The sequence below is a fragment of the Amblyomma americanum genome, chromosome 5, assembly GCF_052857255.1.
Source record: "Amblyomma americanum isolate KBUSLIRL-KWMA chromosome 5, ASM5285725v1, whole genome shotgun sequence".
NCBI lineage: Eukaryota > Metazoa > Arthropoda > Arachnida > Ixodida > Ixodidae > Amblyomma > Amblyomma americanum.
In genome coordinates this window covers 52,136,111-52,155,168 of record NC_135501.1, presented here as the reverse complement: position 1 = coordinate 52,155,168, position 19,058 = coordinate 52,136,111, and the positions used below count along the sequence as shown (strand labels likewise).

Genomic DNA, 19,058 nt, shown 5'->3' with positions numbered 1-19,058 from the left:
CTTGGAGGCGCTTGACAGCAGCACGGCTGTAGTTCGGCAGTTGCAGACGTTCGCCACGAGCAGGAACGGGAATCCGAGCGGGAGGGCAGCCGTGCGGCTGAGTAGCAACTGCAAATACGTAGCGGTACGGTTACGATGTGTACACGGCGCTGCCAAATCAATACCCCCTTGCGTCTTTCGGTTTAAAACTGTTGAAGTTCTGCTTTTACAATATGATATCTTCTTCATAGGCACCTGGGCTAATCCTATATAACTCATGTAGTTTAACAAGAATACGGACGAGCTCTCGAAGGAGATGTCTCTTGGAAAACGCGATTCTTGCAGAGGCTTCAATAGGCAAGTTTTTTGTATAAATAAGTTCCATTCTTCCAAAACTAAGATATCACCGCGTGATCATGTGTCCTTCAAGGAAGTAGATACAGCATGTTTGAAGATTTCATCTGAGATCAGGCAGCTATTCAACTTACACAGCGCCCATCAAGGATGAAATATGCGCCGACTGTACCTCAATATCTGATGATGCACCATGCAGTGATCACTGAAGAATATAAGCCGCAAACAGTAACCAAAGACGCTAGCCAACATGTCTGCTAAACCGCAAAATCCTGACAAGCCCAGCATAGACGAGCACTGAAAATGAGTAAAATGAATGTTTTGTCCTTTATCTTGTCCAATATCAAGCAGGTTGTATTCGCATGTAAAATCAGTAAGTAAAGCAGCACTAGGGTAGAAAAAAGGTTATTACTCCGCGAATTAGAGACGACAGGAGAACAGGAACAAACACGACGACACAGGCGCAGACTTTCAACTGTTTATTCGAGACCGAAAAGCAAACGCTATATAAGGAGTGAACCTTGGCGTATAACCATCATTGTCATTCACACAAGTCCTGATTAAAATCTAGACCACATTGATCAAATTGTTAAGTTGCATAAGGGCCGATAAGTCACAGAGCACTCAGCATGTCCCAAGACGATCCATGTCAAGAAAATTAAAAAAGTAAAAACCTAACCATCAGCCTGAGCAAAGAGGGTGAAAAATACGCGAAATGAAAATGCATGTGATCCAAGAGACAACAAGAGTAAAAAACTATGAAAACGAGACAAAATCATGGTGTGACATTTGTAAAAGCCGGCATGAGAGCATGGCAACAACAAAAAACACGAGTAAAGGTGAAAATTAAAACCGGGTAAAAGAGTGGAATGAGGAACGGAAAACAAGCATGACATGGACGGCAACAAAAAACAATTGTAAAGGTGAGCATAAAACCTAATAAATATAAATTTCCAGCCTTGAGGTACATACATCCATAAACAAATTTAGGACAGAAATGAAACAATTATATGTGGCCTTATAAAAACGCAATTTCAATCAGTCAAAGCAAAATACACGGCGTGCTGACACATTTTTAACCATTTTTTACGATGTGATAGGCTTAAACCACCTCCCTTTGTGTCTTATCTCTCGATTTAAACAAAACTTAGTGTTGCGCTTAACTGGCTTGCAAGGTACTTTATTCTTGCCTTTACCCTTCCCTTTACAGTTCTTACAATGATGTGCCAGATGACCTCCCATATTGTTCTTCACTGCCAAGTTATGTTCTCGTGCCCGTTCATTGAAACACCTACCAGTCCGCCACATGTAATCTCTACCGCATGTAAGGGAAATTTTGTAAACCACCCGAATCGCACTTTGTGAACTTCTTTCAGTGATTGATAGAGCATTGCGGCCTGGTTCTCTTTTCTGTCGACAGCAAAGGGCAGACGCTGCTCAGCTTGATCGGTGCCGAAAAAACCATCCTGAGACCATATCGATCCGCCACTTTTTGATGCTGTGGGATTCCCTGTGTATGTAAGGCATCACCTGCCGGGCCGTTAAGCTTCTATAACAGGCTTTCACACGCTGCGGTGATGAGGTGGGGCGGAGGTGGTGGGGAGGTGAGGAGCTGCGCGAAAACGTTGAACTTGCTGGCTGAAGCTTTCTTCTAATTTGTGGTTGCATGATTTTTCTAGCGCAGACTGGCAGGCTAAGATTACGTTGCCACGTTTTACGTGTTTAGAAAGTGCGCTTCCAAAAGGTAGTGCGTTCGTTTTGGTTCTCGGAATGTAACACCAGCATATGTGTTGAGAGGCAAATTCGAGAGTAAGATCAGGGTATTTCATTCTGTTGTCGTTAGCTAACTCGTGGTTGAAGATTAAGCCCTGGGAGGAGCTCTCAAATATTCCTAAAATGTCTGTCACCATCTCATGAACGTTATCTTTTTGGGACAAGTTAAGTATAACTAGGTAATCATCAACATACTGGAAAACACGTAAAACTTTGTCATTGGACAATCCTTCTTGAATGCGATGGTCAACCGCTGACAAGTAAATATCACATAGGACAGAGGCTACAGACGACCCTATGCAAATTCCGGCTTTCTGCAGAAAATGTTTGCCTTTAAATTCAATGATAGTGGAGCTAAAGTAAAATTTTAACAGCTAAAGAAAATGTTCTGTGCTGGCCCCTGCCTTATTCTGAAAGCCTATTTCCCCACTTTCTTGTACTTTTTGGCGGATTGCATCAAACAGGCCATCAAGTGGTAAAGAATAAAAAAGGTCTTGAATGTCAACAGAGAAACCAGTAGAGGCTTTCAGCAAGCTTTGGTCCAAGTACGCCACTACTTCACTTGAGCTTCGAACGAGAAACGGGTCTTTTCCAACTATCACTTCCAGACTACGCTGTAGATAGTCCCCTGTCGTCCTTTGCCAAATTTTTTTTTCGGAAACGATGGCTCGTAGAGGACTCTCCAGTTTCTGGTTTTCCCTCTGAAGAATACATGCAGACTACCAGTTTCTTTCTTCTTTACTTTCTTGGCTAAAGTTTCAAGGTTCATGCTCTGCAGAAGCTTGAGTGCAAACCCTTTCTGTTTCTTTGGAATGAATTTTGCTGGCTTCGAGCTTTTTGTTATTGCTTCCATGGCCTCTTTGTCAAACGCACCGATAGGTGAGACGACAAAACCGCCTTCTTTGTCAGACTGGATGATGGTCAGGTCATTTTCGTTCCAATAGTTGAATGCTTTTTTGATAGGTGTTTTTTTTAGCAGGTAGGTGACTTACATAGCGCTGAAGGCAGTCCGTTCCGTCGCCGATGGCTCGTTCCCGATGACTTTCAGGAAGACGCTGCCAGACTTGTCGCACGACAGCAACCAGGTGACAGCGCTTGATGGGAGGCTAGTAGAAATTGGGGCCTTTTTGTAGGATCTTCTGTACATCTCTAGGTAGCACAACACCATCAAGGGCGGTGACCGTGTTAGCAGCCTGAGAGCCGCTAGGCCTTTGTGGAAGGACCAGTCTCGCTTGCTGCCAGAGGAATTCTGTGGCATACGCTACCAGCCTTCTGTAGTCCGCATACCTGGTAGCTGCGACGATAGCTTCAAACTCCTGTTGAAGTGAAGCCTGCAGCTAGTCAGAATAGAGCCTCGCATGTTTCCAGTACTCTGATTTCCGCACCTTGCACATTCCCTTTAGGTGGCCCTATGATGGTTCTAGTTGTCCGAAGAAGACTCGTATTTGCTGCGGCACTATCTTGCGTTTCAAGCAGTACGCCAGGACACGGGACTGACTGGTGGTCACAGCGATGAGGTTCACGCATGTCAACACAGCATCGCACTTCGTCTGCGCACACAGAACAGAGCCGAGGGTAGAAGAAATATGACGAATTAGAACGTTCTTGCGGGCTAGTTGGTTCATTGCATAAAAAAGGTTAGTAATGCAGGAATTAGACACGAAAGGAGAACAGGAACAAACACGACAACACAGGCAACACATTGTTAACTTGTAAAACATGAAAACGTAATCTTAGTCTGGCAGTGTGCCCTAGAAAAAGCATGCAACTACAAATTAGAAGAAAGCTTTAGTGAGCAAGTTCAACGTTTTCGCGCAGCTCGTTATCCACCCCACCTCATCACAGCAGCGTGTGAAAGCCTATTACAGAAGGTTAAAGGCCGTAAAAAGAATGAAAAAGACAAGGAAAAGCCACTGCAGGCGATGCCTTACATACACCGGGTATCCCACAACATCAAACAAGCGGCGAACCGATATGATGTCAGTGTAGTTTTCTCGACACCTATCAAGCTGAGCAGCGTCTGCCCTTTGCTATCGACAGAAAAGAGAACCAGGGCAAAATGCTACATCAATCACGAAAAGAAGTTCACAATGTGCGATTCAGGCCTATTTACAAAATTCTCCTCACATGTGGTAGAGTTTACATTGGGCAGACTGGTAGGTGTTTTAATGAACGGGCACACGAACATAACTTGGCAGTGAAGAACAATATGGGAGGTCATCTGGCACTTCATTGTAACAATTTAAAGGGAAGGGTAACGGCAAGAATAAAGTACCTTGCAAGCCAGTTTTGCGCAACACTAACGTTTATTTTAAATCGAGATATAAGACAAAAAGAGAGGTGGTGGAAGCCTATAACATCGTAAGAAATGGTGCAAAATGTGTCCGCTCTCCGTCTATATGGCTTTCACTGAGTGAAATTACGTTTTTAGAAGGCCACATATAATTGATGCATTTCTGTCCTAATTTTGTTCTTGGATATATGTACCTCAAGGCCGGAAATTTGTTTTCTCAGGTTTTTTGCTGAGCTTTACACATGTTCTTTGTTGCCGTCCATGTTAGGCTTGTTTTCCGTACCTCATTCCACTCTTTTACCTGGTTTTAATTTTCACGTTCACTCGTGTTCTTTGCTGTTTCAAAAATCTCATGCAAGGTTTTTATTCCATATGTAACACAATGATTTTGTCTCGTTTAAATACTTTTTTTTTACTCTTGTCTCTTGGATCACCTGCATTGTCATTTCGCGTTATTTTTCACCCCCTTTACTCAGGTTGTTTGTTAGGTTCCTTACTTTTTGTCATTTTCATGACATGGAGCGTCTGGGGGCATGCGGACTGAGTGCTCTGTGGTTTATCGGCCCTTCTGCAACGTAGCAATGTGATCATTGTGGTCTAGATTTTAATCAGGACATGTGTGAATGACAATGATGGTTATGCGCTGAGGTTAATCCTTTATATAGCGTTTGCCTTTCGATCTCAAATAAACATTTGGAAGTCTGCGCCTGTGCTGTCGTGTTTGTTCCTGTTCTCCTGTCGTGTCTAATCCGCGCAGTACGAACCTTTTTCTGCAATGAACCAACTTGCCCGCAAAAACGTTCTACTTGATCACCAGGGTCATAATGCTTAACTAGCACTGCTTGACATTCATTCGTAGAAACACAGTTGCAATCGCCACAACACATAAATTTACGATTCGTGCACAAATGGTCGACTAGAAACCGGAAAAATAGCCTTCTGTCACGCTGCTTTACAGGAGCATAAACACAAATAATTCGCCACTGTTCAGTCCAGTTGTTCAAACTAGGCAACCTAGACAAATAAAGGCAAGGTGGAACAAAGGTTGTCCCCAAAGTTCGAGAAAATATTCATAGGGGGCACTTTGTTGACTTAAAGTACGCTGAGGCGAAAGCCTTAGGCACGGTGTTGCTGCTTGTGTCACTGATGTGTGGTTAAGATGTTAATTAAGTACACAATTGTTTTGTGAATCTTAAATGCTGGAGACACTGGAGGACGTTTGGGAGGCATCCGTCTTATTCGACGTCTTTCCACATAGACTCTCAAGCGTCCTAGACAAGGAGAAATACATATGCGTTGGCAGTAAGTAGCTTAGTCGTTAGCCCCTTCGGCTGCTGAACGGAAGGATTGTGGTTTGAGTCCAATCGTGCAGAAAGATTTTTTTTCCTACCGAGTTGAAGAGCGTAACGGACGGTTGGGCATTATTTAGTCATCGATTTGGGCCAAAATCGGCTAAAGACAAATTTCGAGGGTTGCCCGTGAAAATTTTTCGGAAATGACACTGGCCACATTTGGAGGTTGTCATCGTGTCAGAAACGCTGAATTATGGCTGGACATCAGTTTTAGTCCAAATCAGCGAAAATTAGATTTGGGAGCTGGCCCGGGTCAAATTTTCGATATTGCCAAGGTCAAAGTCACATGTCATGCCACTATGGTGGAAAGGCCACTATGGTGAACCGTCGCGGCCATCCATGGTATACCCCCTGTTATGCGTAGTTTTAAGGGATGCTGTTGCTACGCCGGTTTATCAAGGTTAGTCAAGGACAAGGATCGCACCGACACGGAGATTGACGTCTGCATATGGTAGAGCTTTCGTTTTAAAGGTAGTTCTCAAAAGCCATAGCAAGCAAACGAAAGAGAACCACGCACTGTAGCAGACGGCGGCGCTGACGGTATCCTCGGCCCGCCTCCGGTGATAGCGTCCGCCAACGCCGCCTATGTGGGCGATCAGGGTGCTAGTCGTCTGCTACTGTAAGCAATTCGTTTAAGGTGCTGTTTGAGGATGGTCCTAAATGGAAACCTTGCTATCGTTTGAAGGGAAGCATTCGCGAGGGAATGTAGCCTGCGCGGCAAGAGAACACACATTTACAGGGGCGTTTTCAAAACATAGCTTCTACATGATGTGGCATACTTTCTTACTCTTCTTCAAAAAAATCGCCAACTGTTAGCAATCAGCCGGCTCTATGGGTACTCTGCAAAACGAAAAATAATATTTCTGAATGTTTTATTTACAGGTGTTCCTATAGCCGCCCCGTACCCCTCGCAAGGAATCAGCCTCAAGTGCGCTCAACGCGGTGTTTTATGAAGATGCATTGCTTTCGATATTATGTTTCGCACTTTCACAACCTGTTCTAGGATTAACTTGGTTATTCTTCATGACGGAACAGCATCATAGTTGTACTGCGAAATCAGAAAACTGCTGTGAAAGCTATTTCTTCCACCTATTCCTATGGGTGCTAAGCCTACTTTTCACCTCCAGTCGGATCCGCCTGCCGCGAATCCCCGCTTTGTTTCTAAACACGTTGTTGGTATATACCCTAGTTACTCAATGCTTGAATGACTGCTGAGGTATCCAGGGAGTAAAGGCTCTTCCAATTATCTATCAAGGCTATACAGAACAGACACAAAGTAAACAAGGGAAGGAAAAGCATACAAGAGGAATTATTTTCATCAAGGCAAAGCATTCATTTTTGACAGGGTTTAAACATGGCCTTAACTCTGTGGTGGAAGGCCCGGTGAAGGGGAGCAGGCATGAAGTTGGGAGGGCGTTGGGATGGCGAGAGTGAGTCGTGTCCAGGCATAATGGCAGTCAAAAATAACCATTTGACCTTGAAAAAACAGAACAGTGAAAGAGATATGCAGCTCACTAGAAAGGAATACACACATGGGGAGCTGCGACAGGTGACATGGTAAGACTGGGTGGGCGGACCTAGTTAAACTCCCTTGTTCGTTAGGCAAAGGCACAGCGTGACTGAGGCCGGGGGAAGAAAGCAGACAGACACAGCGCTATTCCCTTCGTCCCGTCTCAGTCACGCTGGGCTTTTACCTGATGAACGTGTACCGACTAGCTCAACAAAGCACCATTCTTCAATACATCCCTTGTTCATTCTGTCTGTTTTAAGATATCATCTGGCCTTGCGTCTTCAAGAAATGAAAACTCTCCCAGACGAAGACAAGTCCTCTTGTCTTAACGTTTACGAGGACCCTGGGGCTTTCAGGTCACCTGCTCACTTTTGGAGTGTCAAGAAGAATAACAAAACCAGTTGTTGGGCGAGTTGGTGCTGACGATGATCCATAACAGCGCGACAGACGGGACAAAGAAGAGGAGACAACACACAGCGCTGACTCACAACTAAAACGTTTATTGGCTGCCAGCCAGTATAAATACTGGCCTGGTGGCTGGGAAAAAAATACAAGCACGCTTGACTTGCGTGATATCAAAACATCGCCAGTTCATCAGGCACGTGTCAACATACAAGAGTCATCAATGCAAAATATCATCCCTACAGCAGGCACGAGTTTTCATTCACAATCAAGGTAGCGGTTTTCCTTATCCTACAAGTAGGAAGGGAACACGCAGCTGCTTTATAAGGCACGCGAAACAATTCGTGCCTTGCCGGGAAGGGGTCATCTACTCTCTACCTCTGTCATGTGGCAAATGTTACATCGGCCAAACTGGCCGATGTGTTAACGAAAGATTAAAGGAGCACCAATATAATGTCTCTCGTGTCGCTATCACAGGCCACGTGGCAAAACATTGCAGAGACTGCAAAGACAACGAAGATGACGATGACGAGGAAGACAACGACGACTCAAAAACTTGTTTTCCCCTTTACAAGGAATGCTCTGTATTAGGTAAGAACCGCGACTCGCTAACTAGGGAAATAATAGAAGCCCACCTGATAGCTAGGACTTCAGATCAGTGTATCAGCACTCCTAGGACTTCAGATCAGTGTATCAGCACTCCCTCTGTAGCCTTGTCGGATAAGGAAAACCGCTACTTTGATTGTGAATGAAAACTCGTGCCTGCTGTAGGGGTGATATTTTGCACTGATGAATCTTGTATGTTGACACGTGCCTGATGAACTGGCGATGTTTTGATATCACGCAAGTCAAGCGTGCTTGTATTTTTTTCCCGGCCACCAGGCCAGTATTTATACTGGCTGGCAGCCAATAAACGTTTTAGTTGTGAGTCAGCGCTGTGTGTTGTGTCTCCTCTTCTTTGTCCCGTCTGTCGCGGTGTTATGGATCATCGTCAAGAAGAAATCTGCCTACCCTCTCTCCGCCAGAGTAAGTACATAGTGTTTTATCTAAGACAGCATTTTTTTAAATTGTGGCTTTTGAGGTAGATGAGCGCTTTCTCCGGCATAGCATTGTGACTAGAAGTGTACATCACAAAACAGCTAAGCCTTGTTAACTAGCTGGGTAACTTACCAATATTAAATATTTGCCCATTTACCTGTTACATTTGGGTCCCACATTTACTGAAAGGTTTGCAGCTCAACGTAAGCATTATCTTATCAGCTTTTAGAATATCTAAAATTCCATTGTTGTCGCCGGCGCATCCCAAAAACATTTAGAGCCGTACATCGGCGAAACGAAAACCAGGGCGCCGGAGTGCCTGGCGATCGTTTCACGTGCTCTCCACCCGCTCTGGCTTGCGCACTGTTAAGAGAGCCAGTGACCAGGCGCCGGTATGTGACCCGCATTGGTAGGCACTGCTAGCACTCTTTCCCGCCGCGCAGTTTTGGTTTTGCTCGTGTGCAGCCCACATTTGCTAGTGCTGCACCTGCGATGACAAAATAGTTTTAAGGGGCTTAACAGTCGAAAGCGACTCAGGCTTCGCGACGCCGCAGTGGAGTGCTCCGTATAATTCGACCCCCTGGGATGCTTCAATGTACACCGACATTGAACAGTACGCAGGCCTCTTGTATTTTGCCTGCATAGAAAATGCAACCGTCACGGCCGGGATTGAAACCACGTCTTTCGGGGCAGCAGCCGAGCGCCATAACCACTGGTGTACCACGGTGGCTTGATAGCAATATTAATAGAGACATGAAGCCTACTTTTCACCCCCCCCCCCCCCCGTCGCATCCGCCTGCCGCGAAACACACCGCGTTGTTTTAAACACGATTTCGGCCTGTACACTGGTTACGTAATGCTTGCATGACTGCTGAGTTTTTTTTTCCTTTTTTTACGACGAAGCGCGTCCATGTGGAACGCAACAGGACTCTTTTTTTTCGGTGCTTTTGAGTGTGTACTGCAGGGACGCCGCTTTCCGTCATACTGTGATAGATCTGGATATTCCTTGGGAATTTGACGAGCTTTGAAAGTTTCCTCTTCGACCTCGTTGACGAACCGGTACAGCCTTCCCAGCGGACCGGCAGCGAAGACACCGTTCAGTACTTCAGCGTAGCCACTAGTGAAGATAGCTTTGAGACTTACCTCGGCCGGAAGACCAGGGGAAGACTATTAAGAGCAGGGCCGTCTTAAATTGAGTGCACTGTGAAAAGAAGTGGCCACACACCGGCACGCATCATCCTCGTTTATCCTGTGCACACAGCCGACATCATGAGGCGGCTTAGCAGGCAAGCAGTCTTTTTTTTTTATTCGAGAAGTGTGCCATGAGGCATAAGTTGAAAAAGGAAAGGGGGAAGGAATGCACGGGATTGAAAGTTAAAAGAAGGAGTGAAGAACCGTTGCGCTGAGGTAGTCGCAGAGGTTGTTAATGAAACGGTTGTCCATTGTCCACTTCACGAAGTCACTTTCGCGGTTCCACCGCAGGCCCACCTCCCTGAGGAGCCGTTTTCTGATAGCAGCCGTCGCTGGGCACGTCCACAACAAGTGCCGCACATCACATATGTCCGGTGCAGCGCCACAGTGAGGGCACCTGTCAGGTAGTGGCAGATCTTTGGCATGCCCCCGATGGCGGACAGATGGTGTCAGAGCCTCCCCTGCCCGAATCCGGCGCACGGATACCTCCTCCTGCCGAGTAAGACTACGGGGGAGAGGGTGCGAACACGGAGGAATTAGAGCGCGTGTTCGCTGGCGCAGAACTTCGGAATCGGAAACGTGGGACAGGAACGGATCTGGGGGAAGAGGGGAAGGTGACGGATCATCTAATGTATGATGATGAGTCATAGCATCCGCTTGAATGTTATGTGGATCCTGGGCATGGCCGCGAATCCAGTGTATGCGCACAGGACACGGATACTTTGCGCAGAGCACATGAATAGATTGTGAAATCTGGAAAGTTCGTCTAACAGCCTTCAGCTGTTTAAGGGCGGCGCGGGAGTCGGTGTAAATGTGAACTGTATTGAATGTTGGAACGAGCGGAAGGGAAGCATTGGCATTGTAAATGGCTTGAAGTTCCAATGCCAGGGGAGTGCACGTATCCGCAGTATACGTCGCGCGAGAGTTGAGATGCGGATGAGATGGACTATACACAGCAGTAACTCCCCTCTCTGAAGAATGAGATGCATCCGTGTATAATATGCACCCTTCAGGCAGATACGCTGCTGATACCGACGGGGAAACAGTGGGGTGATTGTCAGTGAGCTGGCAATAGGACCACGGTGGAAGTGTCTTTAAACGATGAAGTTTGAGAGACTGTTTTCGAGCTCTATTTGCCACCCGTTGGTCGATGATTTCACTGAGTGTATTAAGTTGGGCGAACTCCTGTAGCACAGGTATGGGTGTTAAACGAGGCAGATATGTTATGACGCGCATAGCCGCACGATTGATAGCTTCAAGGGAGTCCCACTGTCTGCGGGTGAGACGTTGAAATTGAGCCTGATATACTATCCGTGGCTGAAGGATAGAGCGCACAAGCTGGCGGGCCGTATGAGCACGTGCGCCACCAGAGCGCATAGCTATACAACGAATCAGACCTAGAGTAGCGTGAGCCGATTCACGGGTGGCTGTCAGCCTCGGGGTGCCAGTCCCAGATGTATGGAGGAGAAGACCAAGATTACGAACAGTTTCTACGTGATGAATCAGACAATTATGTAGCGTAAAATTTAAAGGGGGAGCTTTCCGTAAGACGGCTTTATTTCCAATTCGAATGAAACATGATTTAGTAGGAGAGAGTGTTAGACCCAGAGGTGGGAGGCGAGATGTCAATACATCCAACGCGTGTTGAAGGACCGACTGATGAATAGACGCATCTGGATGACAGCACCACAAGGTGATATCATCGGCATATGCAAGCACGCGGATAGAAGGGATGGTCTCTAGGGCTCGAACAAGAGGAATTAAAGCCACATTAAATAATGTGGGGGCGAGAACGGAGCCCTGCGGCACTCCTCTATTGGAAGTGAAATTACCAAAGGGCTTTCCGTGGACACGCACGCTGAAGGTTCGATTTGAGGCGTGAATGGAGAGGAGGAACCGGTGAGGGAGACCAAGAGTTTGAAGGGAGGCAAGAATGGCAGAGTGAAGGATGTTATCATATGCCTTTGTTATGTCTGTAGCGATTACGGTTCGTACAAGGTGACTCTGTGGAGAGTGGTCAAGCACGTCAGCAGCCAAAGTAGCAAGGCCGTCCTCCGTTCTAATTTGTGCGCGGAAACCAATTTGGGAATCTGGGTAACAATCATGGGATTCCAGCCACCATGATAAGCGTGCGGCTAGAATGTTTTCATAAAGCTTGCAGATGTTAGGGGTAAGGGAAATCGGACGAAGGGCCGAGAGAGGTACTGGAGGCTGACCTGACTTGGGTATTGGTACCACAATAGAATGCTTCCAGTCTCCCGGCATGACGCCAGAAAGCCACACTTCGTTAAAAGTATCAAGTAGCGTTTCCAAAGCCCTCCCTTCCAAGTTACGGAATAAGGAGTTAGGTATGCCGTCGTGCCCGGGAGTAGTAGAAGTTTTTAAACGGTCAATGGAGGCCAGCAGCTCTGCCATGCTGAGGTCAGAAGTAATCCCATCGGGGGGCTCTGTTACCGATAAGTCAGGTGGAGACGTAGCGGTGCAGTCATGGTTTGGAAAAAATTGACGGGCCGCTTGTTGTGCAAATGTGTCCTCATCCACATTTAGTGCGAGGCGAATGCTCTCTGTGTAATTTGCAACCTGAGAAGGGCGCTCCATGGCGTGAAACACTCTCCAAAGATGTCGATTGCCCTGCGTAGAGGACAGGCGGGCACACCATGCAGCCCAGCGTTGCCTGCCTAGCCGCTTTGCATAGCGCCGCGCCCGTGCGGTAGCGCGGTGAAGAGTAGGAAGAGCCGAAGGGTCATCGGGGTAGGCAAGCAGTCTCTGTGGCGCTTGGTGCCTCGTGCCTAACTTTGAAGAGACTTTAAAGACTGGCAGTACCGACGCCACGCTCAAAATACGGGAAACAGCGCCTTAAGTACACAATGCCAACATATTTAAATTATTGTAGTTAGATCCGACTTGGTCCTTTAGCATCAGAGTAAAAGGAAGTCCAGTTGATGTATGCCATTTGAATGTAATAGTCTTTGCGTGCGTTATATCTGTTTTTACATTTGTTTGATATATGCTCTAAGGAATATGGGAGTTATCAACATGTGAATAACGTGTAAGGATAGCCCTATACATATATGTAAAATGTGCTTATGCATGCATGTATGCATATGTGAGGCTGTCACGGCGCCGACATAAGGGATCATGGACCCGTCAAACTGTCCACGGACACGTTTAGAAGCGAAAGCTTCACTACGTTAGGCAAAGCCGATGCCGCCGTGAGTGATCCTGAGGTCAAATATGGCTATAGGCCTTACCATATGTGGTCCACCATGGTGTCGCACTACTTGACCTTTGACCTTTCGATCCTCCGGTAGTGGGCGGTATAACAGGCCGCAGCGTTCTTTGGGTGACCAACAGCTCGCGATGAACCATTAATTTAACTGCCGCCTTCCAGGATGGGCGCACTGCCTATCCGGTGCGCGGAACGCGTTCAAAGTTACAGACGTCAAGCCGCGTCTACTTGCCAGATAAGCCACAGCTTTCGTTGTCCACCTAGGTTCAGGAGTAGTTAAATCGCAGCGAATTTTTTTTCTACGGTCCACCTATCTGTAACATTTTCCCAACAAGGTCAGAAATAAACAATTCAATTTTTTAAAATTCCACCACCCACCACATATACTTTGGGGTGTCCTAGAATCAAAGCCAGAGGAAGGAACCCGGCATTGTTTGCATCAGATAACGAACTTGAAGGTAGCCGTATGATTGAAGGTAGCCGAGTAACCTCCGAGGCTGGTCCTACAGCAGTTGCATAGACCTTTCACGGTCTCTTGTCCGGTGTGTTCGGTAGTTTTCAGATGTGGAGACCGATGCAAGTGACCATATACCCACTGACCTCAAAATTCAAGGACTTGGGTCGACAGGTGCACAAGGAGTGGACGGCACTGAAAACACATATTCAAGACGCATGCAATGAAGCCCCCATTTCTAGTTTAGAGGACACTACAGCAACAGCAGCCAAGGCTGCTAGAGGCCAAGGCTGCTAGAGACGTCACCTAGAATGCTGACTGAAAATGGTACGCAATTAGACCGCCTGAGCATTGTTCAGCGGTGTGCAGAAATACGGTACAGACAGACCAAATGCTTAACAGATCTCAGAGACGTGCGACGTATGCAGAGGTAAATCAAGCGACGAATGGACATGCTGGCAGACCAGCGCTGGAAGTCCCTCTGTCAGTTTCTGGATTATCGAAACCCTATGCCCTGCATCTGGCGTAAGGTACGGGGGCTTTGTACGCTTCTACGGCAAAGAGAGCCTTCGTATGCGTAAGCTGTACGCCAAGATCATCAGCAGCTTTAAGTAGCAACTGACTTCTGCGGAACATTTGAGGGCGAAATGACTGTCTCAAGTTCCTAGCGTGTTAATTCTGGAACAGGGAAATCGGTGATTGATGCTCTCGTTCCTTGTGAGGAACTCGACGCTTCCCTTGCGGAGTGTAAGCGTTCTTCTTTACTTGGGCCAAATGGCCTCACATATACTTGGCTGCGTGAGAGGTACTGCGCCATTGGTTTTCCTAAAAAAAAGAAACTTGTGAAGACTGAAAACTGCTTTTCCGGGAAAAAATGGCGCCGTAATTGTGTGACACCTAGGTGTGCACCGGAATCACGCCGTAACGGAAGATATGAAGGTGGCAGTGAAAGAAAGAAGGAAAGAGGTGCCGTAGTGGAGGGCTTTGTAAAAGTTATAGGATTGCACTTAAGTCTGCTTAAGAGCGGACATGCGAAAGCCTTTCCCTTCCCTCTCTTTCTCTCTCCACTGTTCATTTTTTATTATTTTGAAATTTTGTTGCTTTAATTTATGTATTTTTGATTATCTTTATTCTTCCATTTTCATCATATTTAATTCTATTTTCCTTTATTTTTTATTTCATCTTCTATAATAAGTAAACCTTCTCGTGCATTTACACCGTTTTTCAAAGAATCAGTTATAAAAACCTGCTTCAAAGACAGCATTTATTTTCATTAATTCAGTTTTTAATGAACTAATTACAATTAGTCCACCAAGCTTTTCCTATTTAAAGATCTACTCATTAATTCAGTTTTGAATGAACTAATTACAATTAGTCCATCAAGCTTTTCCTATTTAAAGATCTACTCACGCGCTACCTTACACAATCAAACTTTCGCACATTTATCTCCACAGAACGACATAATCGTGCTGAGACTTTTTGCTGACGCGACATAACCATATATTGCTTTCGCATTAATAATTTCGACCAGCTGGGGATCTTTAACATCCACTGATATAACACAGCACAGGGGCACCTGCGCGCTTCGCCTCCATCTGAATGCGGCCGCCGCGATCGGGTTCGAACTCGGGAACTATCTTTTTTTTTGTTTTTTGAGGTTGGTGTTACTCTGTTAGCGAATAGTTTAGTAAACGCCTTGTTGGCCACGGACAGTAAGCTGGTCTGACTGTAGCTTCTCCTGTCCTTGGCGTCCCCTTTTTTATGCATTAGAATAACACGATCATTCATCCAAGTTTCTGGTGCCCTCGACGTCGTGAGGCATTGCGTAAAGAGGGTGGCCAATTTTTGCAAACGCAGTGTGCCCCCGTCGTTCAGCAGATCTGCATCATCCTCACCGGCTGCTTCTATCTTTGCACTGCTTGTAAAGCATCCTTTACTCTCTCATTGTTTGCCCAGAGAATGTAAAATTGCTATCGCCCTAATTTTGTCGGCTGCTTTACAGGTGTGGGTATAAAACTCCCAACAGCCGTACCTTATCGACATTTGTGAAGGCACTGCCCTCCTTGTGTCTTAGGGCGCGCTTGTGAGTTTTGTCAAAGTTCCTCCTGACAGCCTTTAGGCTACCGCTGCTCTTTAGAGCATGCTTAAAGCGTTGCATTTTATGCATATCGTTCTTTCGTCGATTACTTGACGCCTATTGCTTTATGGTTTATCCAGGTTCGAAGTCCCAAAGCGACTCAGGCTATGAGAGACGCTACAGTGAAGGGCTCCGAAAATTTCGGCCTGCTGGGGTTCTTCAACGTGCACTGACATCGCACAGTACACGGATGTTTGGAATTTCGCCTCCATCGAAATTCGACCCCCGCGGCCGGGACCGAACTAGCGTTTTTCGGGCCAGCAGCCGAGCGCCATAACCACTGAGCCACCGCGGCGGCCCTTACGCCTATTAATGCAAACAGCATTAGAGGGGCCATGGCGAGAAAACATGGTGAAAGCTTGGTGTATGACGCATAGGCATGCTGCATGGAAAACAGGAAAGCACAAGAACGACAGAAGGAGGGAAGACAAACAGCCTAAATGTAGAAGGTGAGCACGGGTGCGTGCTCTCCGTAAGCAGCCGATACGAGGACGTGCATCGTAGAACTGGAGCGGACAAAGAGGAGACGAGAGGGAAAATGAAAATAACCAGCCACAAAAGACAAAGGGCAGGAGAAGGAGTGTTCACGCCGGAACGACTGGACTATCAACTGAGATTTATTAGCGGTCCCTGGGGTCCGGTGACGGTGCAACTTTGTCACGCCATTGCAATGAATGTTGGTGTTATCCATTGTTTAGCAATGTAACGATTCTTGGTAGAGGCAAGGGAAAAAAAGAGCGAGAAAATTTGGAAGCGCAGCATATCATTTTGTCATGCCATGATTTCATTAGCGCAACCTCGGTGCGCTTAATCGAGAAAGAATTAAGTTTCGTAGCGATAGCTACATTACAGTAGCATTTCAAGCCTTCAACGTGATGCCACCTTGTGGCTGCGCAGCCACCACCATCTGATCACGTGGTGCGCAGCAGCTGCCGGCGGCGCAGCGCCGTGGCCGGTCATGTGGATCGTCACGTTGTTGGGCACGTGACCAGCCACGTGGCTGGTGGCTGGTGGCTGGTCACTTGGTGCTGAGCAGTTGCTGCTGCCGGCGGCGCGGCGCGCCGGCGAAACCGAGCTGCAACACCTGTGCGCATGCGCCGTGTCAAATGGGACGAAGATGAAGAAGGAACGCCAGAGAGGCTCAGCCTGAGGACGACATCATCATCAACGGAGCGGCGAAAGACTGACTGCAAGTCAACTGAGCAAGTTCCACTCAGCCAGCTGTGCTATCGCGTCACTCCAGGTTTAACTAGAGCTAAAAAACCGCCAATGTTTTTTAAGTCGGCCACTGTAGAACGTTGTGTCGTGAACACTCCTTCCCTTCTCCCTTGTCTTTTGTGGCTGGTTATTTTGAATTTCACAATGTACCAACTGGCTCGCAATTCAAACTTTCTGCGTACGAGATGGAAGCGGAAACTAGGAGAAGGCGAGCGCCGGGATTTAAAGTTTATTTCGGGCGGGGAGTGAAATAGAGAAAAGCGTAGCTGTGGCCTATCTCGTCCAAGATGGAACGAATTCGTCGAGGCTGAGGTTGGAAACGAGAGCCGTGAGCGGAACTCGTCCGTGGAGCCCGCATTTGAATAGCTCCTTAAACACGTTGTGCGATGTTCTGTAAGACTGTGCAGTGCGATATAAGCGATTTCACCGCAGAGTAGGGTAAGGGGTGGACGTACGCATGCTACCGACAACGTGATGGCTGTCGTTCCTTCAAGGGCCAGAACTAGACTCGGTGAAAAAAACGACGCCGGAGAAAACGGACAGCGGCGTCCAGAAAAGAAAGCAAGGAGAAGAAGCAAGCAGCAACAGCAACGATCTGAAGTTGAATGAAATACGAAAAAGTGTAGGCAAGGTTGCCTCTGAATTGCAAAGCTAAATCAAAAAAGCTTAACATTGCTACCACAGCGTCGCATTGCCGTCGTATCCACAATCGATTGCGGTGTCATTTTTGTTAGCTTGACAGTTCAGGCAGTTTTGTTTTAACGGTTGGGCTAGAGGCTTTCATGCTTTTCCATTTGTTGTATCTAAGTGTCGCATTGCCATCGGATCGACAATCCATTGCCGTGTCACTTTCTAGCGATAGCAACATTACGGTAGCATTTCGAGCCTTTAGCGTGGCGGTGTCGTGGCGGCACCGCCACCCTGTGGCTGCGCCACCACGCTGTCAGGTGGTTGTTCACGTGGTGCGGACCAGCTGCCGGCTGCGCGGCGCCGTGGCTGATCACGACATTCGTCACGTGGTTGGTCACGTGACCAGCCAAGTGGTTCGGAGCAGCTGCTGCTGCCGGCGGCGCGGCGCGCCGGCGAAACCGAGCTGCAACAGCTGTGCGCATGCGCCGTGTCAAGCGGTACGAAGATGAAGGAACGCCTAGCGAAATGAAGCAGTGAAACACTGGCTTTGCAATTCAGCTGAGCAAGTTCCACTCGGCCAGCTGTAGCTATCGGGTCACTCCAGGTTTAACCGGAGCTAAGCCACCGCCAATTTATTACCTTGACAGTTCAGCCAGTTTTGTTTTGACTGTTGTGCCAGAGGCTTTCATGTTTTGTTGTTTCTTATTTATTTTCCCTTCAGATAGAGCTTAGCAGCATCTTGTCTATCTTCCTCAGTCCTTGCTTCTACTGTGCACCCTATAATTATTTTTATCAGATAATCATACATTTCTTCAATACTAACGTTGTCTTCCTCGTTTATGGCGCCATTTAATTTCTGAAACAATATCTTCAATTCCGCTGCTCTGCCTCGTTCAGCTAACTTGTTTATCGGCTTCAAATTCATTAATAGTTTGCTTCTTTGGCAGTTTAAAGGTCGACTAATTGCCGACCCTAGCACCCAATTATCACTACATGTCACCCTGCCGAGCCCCCACACATCCCCACAATGCCAGAATGCGCGAGTACATAAAGTCTATTTCAATTTGAGTCTCGCCATTCGGGTTCTTCCAGGCCCACTTCTGGTTTGGCCGCCGCGGTTGCTGAGTGGTTATAGCCCTCGGCTGCTGGCACGAAAGACGCGGCTTCGATGCCGGCTGTGGGGGTCGAATTTCGATGGAGGTGAAACTAGACGCCCGCGTACTGTGCTATGTCAGTGCACGTTAAAGAACCCCAGGCTGTTGAAATTTCCTGAGCCCTTCACTACGGCGTCCCTTATAGCCTGAGATGCTTTGGGACGTCAAACACCCATAAACCAAACCAAACTTCAGCTTTGCTCGTTTCTGGGAAAAATATTATTGATTCCTAAACTCTGTCATTGTGCGCAATGTGCTCGTAATTGCCCCCCCCCCCCCCTCTATTTTAGAACCTGTGCCATTTCTACCACTCTCTGTCTTCTGCCTGTCTCTTGCCTACATTG

General features: G+C 47.1%; 1 protein-coding gene across 2 annotated transcripts in view; it reads right to left on the bottom strand.

Moving 5' to 3' along the window:
- Positions 1-824: 824 nt before the first annotated feature.
- LOC144132429 (uncharacterized) overlaps positions 825-19,058 on the bottom strand; it is a 79,570-nt gene continuing 61,336 nt past the window's right edge. Inside the window, exon 9 of one of the 2 annotated variants that reach the window (XM_077664834.1) lies at positions 825-3,437. In XM_077664834.1, the coding sequence (XP_077520960.1) occupies positions 3,213-3,437 (225 nt within the window). In that variant the 3' untranslated portion in view covers positions 825-3,212. The remainder of the gene's footprint in view (positions 3,438-19,058) is intronic. The other variant, XM_077664833.1, reaches the window with a different exon arrangement.